At 43.7% G+C, this 4,284-nt stretch overlaps 1 protein-coding gene across 1 annotated transcript; it reads left to right on the top strand.

Annotated features, from left to right (window-relative positions):
• Window positions 1-3,001: 3,001 nt before the first annotated feature.
• Window positions 3,002-3,855, top strand: LOC112403187 (histidine-rich glycoprotein-like; the record flags this gene model as incomplete). Its single annotated transcript, XM_024750540.1, is given in 4 exon segments — window positions 3,002-3,090; window positions 3,296-3,338; window positions 3,693-3,764; window positions 3,766-3,855. Coding segments are annotated over 4 exon segments (294 nt in total), but the record flags the coding sequence as incomplete, so codon positions are not given.
• Between the last annotated feature and the right edge of the window lie 429 nt (window positions 3,856-4,284).

Here is a 4,284-nt window from a genome sequence, read left to right as displayed (position 1 = left end):
TGGCTTACGATCCTATTATGATGTTTAGTTCTACTTCATTTGCTTATGGTTTGATATTATTTTTCTTTTATAATTTTGTGATTACCTTCGTGGCTTAATATAAAGTTAATTTTTATAATGTTACATAATTAATTGAGAAAAAGTATGTTTGCTGATGAAAATTTTCATGTACAGTTTGAGGTAAAAAATGATAGCTGAATTGTTCATATCATCTGTTTCCTTATTGTGTGTTTGTTTCTTTTCTGAATGCTCATTCAAATTCTAAGAGAGGTGAGTTAAAATCTCCAAATATGATGGTGGATATGTCACATTTAGCATCCCACCAGCTTTTCCGTTCAGTGCAATTGTCACTTGGTGCAAATGTGTTTAGGATATGTTACTTTGTGGGTTGGTTGTAAACTCTTACCAATAACCATCCTTTAATCTAATTAATTTTTTCTTGAAGTCCACTTTGATATTGATGTTGTCAGTTCTGCTTTCTCCTCGCGTTGGTTTGGTATAATTTAATCTATTCCCCTACATTAATATGTCTGTCTCATTTGCTTTAGGCATATCCTATAAACATAGCTGACTGTGCATGTTTAACATAGGCCTTTAACGGATCCACATTTGGTTTTCTAAGCCCGTTATGAGGGTTTATTTTCCCAGTGCGGGTCCCCTGGGCTGGCGTGCCCACGTGGGGCTCAAACCCCTCACTCCTTAAGGAGGAATCCAAGTTGTGATGTCCCCTCTCGCTGTGGGTCGCCCACAGGGGGTGTGGGTCCTGAGTCGATCACGTCTCTCTGCCCCTCCTACCCGTCTGCGTGTGGTTTTTCCTTTACATCCTTGGTGGTAGAAGAGCTGTGCTGACCATCTTCAGGTCGTTCTCAGGGGGAGTTGTTCCATGTGTGGTCGTGATTGTGGTGTGTCCATTGGAGAAGGTGAGCTCAGGGTCTTCCCAATCTGCCATCTTGAGTCCTGTTAACCCTAGGCAATCTTGATCACATTCTTTTTTTTTTGCTCTTTTAAATTTTATTTATTTATTTATTGGCTGTGTTGGGTCTTTGTTGCTGCATGCAGGATTTCTCTAGCTGTGGCGAGCAGGGGCTACTCTTCGTTGCGGTGCGTGGGCTTCTCTTGTTGTGGAGCATGGGCTCTAGGCATGCGGGCTTCAGTAGTTGTGGCTCTTGGGCTCTAGAGTGCAGGTTCAGTAGTCGTGGCTCACGGGCTTAGTTGCTCTGCAGCATGTGGGATCTTCCCGGACCAGGACTCGAACACCTGTCCCCTGCACTGGCAGGTGGACTCTTAACCACTGCACCACCAGGGAAGTCCCTTGATCACATTCTTGATCCTGTTGTATTTTCTCTTCACAAGACATTTTTTTAAATTCAACTACAGTGGATTTACAATATTATTTTACTTTTAGGTGTATAGCATAGTGATTCAGTATTCTTGCATTATATAATTCCATTTTAAGTTATTTTATGATAATGGCTATAATTCCCCGTGCTATACAGTATGTCCTTGTTGTTTATTTATTTTGTACACAGTTTGTACCTGTTAATCCCACACCCCTAATTTGTCTCTCCCCACTCCCCTCTCCCCTTTGGTAAGTAACCACAAGCTTGTGTTCTATATCTGTGCGTCTGTTTGTTTTGCATATACGATCTTTTTTAGATTGCACATATAAGTGATATCACACAGTATTTGTCTGTCTGACCTCTTTTACTAAGCATAATATTCTCTAGGTCCATCCACGTTGCTGCAAATGGCAGAATTTCATTCACAATTTTTTACTAATATTCCACTGTGTATATATACCACATCTTCTTAATCCAATCATCTGTTAATGGGCACTTGGGTTGCTTCCATGTTCACAAAACACAGTTTTAGTGGATGGACACATAGCTTGGTTAGGACCTATGGGACACAAAGAACAGTTTGGGAGAACATCTGAAAAGCTCCCTTGCTCTCCCAAAAACAATCCAAGCTCACTATCTTGAAAGGATGTGGGCAAAACACACGTACTCCACGAGCCAGCCTTAAGATAAAGCTGATATCATCTTGAAAGCAAACTTGAGGGATGTGAAGAATCGATCCTGTTGTACTTTCTTCAAAGTGTTTATCCTCCTCTGATATTCTCATATTTATTTATATGGCGCTGATTGCTTTCCCCTTTTCACCAGCCTATAAACTCCATGAGGGCAGAGACCCTTCCCATTTTATTCATTATTTCTTTTTAAAAACAATATTTTTAAGATTTATTTAGGCTGCACTGGGTCTTAGTTGCTGCATGCAGGATCTTAGTTGCGGCATGCGGACTTCTTAGTTGCTGAGTGCATGTGGGATTTAGTTCCCCCACCAGGGATGGAACCTGAGCCCCGTGCATTGGGAGTGCAGAGACTTACCCACTGGACCACCAGGGAAGTCCCTATTCATTGCATGTCTTTGACTGTTTTAACAGTGCCTGGCATGTAGGAGGAGCTGAGTGAATGGAGAAAAATACGAAACAGCAAAAGCTGCTTTTCCTCTTTCCAGTATTTCCAAAAGATGTTCCAATTATCAATTCTCTTTCCTCTATTTAATTTTCCAGCTCCCTAAAACTGCCTCCAACACACCACACAGACACACACCAAACACACACACACACACATACACACCACACACACTACACACCAAACAGCACACACAACCACACACCCTACACACCACACACACACCACACACACCACACATACACACCACACACACACACACTACACACCACACTCACACACTACAAACCACACACACCACACACACTACACACCACACAATTACACACCACACTACAAACCACATACACCACACACACTACACACCAAATAGCACACACACACACCACACACATCACACACACCACACACACTACACACCACACACACATTACACACCACACTCACACACGACAAACCACACACACCACACACCAAACAGCACACACACACACCACACACACATAACACACACTACAAACCACACACACCACACTACACACCACACACACATTACACACCACTCACACACACACCACACACACACACTATACACCACACACACACACCACACACATCACACACACCACACACACTACACACCAAACAGCACACACACACACCACACACATCACACACACCACACACACTACACACCAAACAGCACACACACACACCACACACATCACACACACCACACACACTACACACCAAACAGCACACACACACACCACACACATCACACACACCACACACACTACACACCACACTCCCACACACACCACACACACACACTATACACCACACACACACACCACACACACTACACACCACACTCCCACACACACCATACACACACACCACACTCCCACACACACCACACACACACACTACACACCACACACCCCCACACACCACACACACACACCACACACACACATACCACACACACACACACCACACTCACACACACACCACACTCCCACACACACCACACACACACCACACTCACGCACACACCACACTCACACACACACTATACACCACACACACACACCACACTCACACACACCACGCACACACACACACTCACACACACCACGCACACACCACACACACACACCACACACACACACACCACACTCACACACACCACGCACACACCACACACACTACACACCACACACACTACACACCACACTCACGCACACAGCACACACACACCACACACACACACACACCACACACCACACACCACACTCACACACCACGCACACACCACACTCACACACCACGCACACTCACATACTTGCAAGAGGGCACATTAATAGCCAGAGGTTAGGGGAACTCTGGCATGCGGGAGAGCTTAGTTATGCACTCGATTTAGTGAAGTTCACAAAATGCCTGCTGTATTCGGTCACTCCTACCCTCCGTTTCACATCATTTAAATTATCTGAAATATGATCCAATTCTTATTTCTGTTTACTGCCTAGTCACTGCCAAAGAGTACTGAATGTTGCTTTTGTTGTTTCTTCAAATATGATTCAATAGATATCAAGATTATATTGTAAACAGATCTGTTTTTGTTAGAGATTTAGTTTCAAATGATTTGGTCTGACCAACATAATCAGACTTTGGCAATGCAAATTACACGCGGAAATCTGATATTAATATTTAGGCCACTTTCTTCAGCTATTTTATCTGGAACATGTGGTTAAGACTAGAAACCTGGATTCCCACATTGCCGTTTTTGCTTTACCACACCTTTACC

This window comes from Neophocaena asiaeorientalis, unplaced genomic scaffold (assembly GCF_003031525.2).
Source record: "Neophocaena asiaeorientalis asiaeorientalis breed wild unplaced genomic scaffold, Neophocaena_asiaeorientalis_V1.1 scaffold180, whole genome shotgun sequence".
Classification (NCBI taxonomy): Eukaryota; Metazoa; Chordata; class Mammalia; order Artiodactyla; family Phocoenidae; genus Neophocaena; species Neophocaena asiaeorientalis.
The sequence above is the reverse complement of the archived record's forward strand: the minus strand, read 5'-3'. Positions and strand labels throughout refer to the sequence as shown.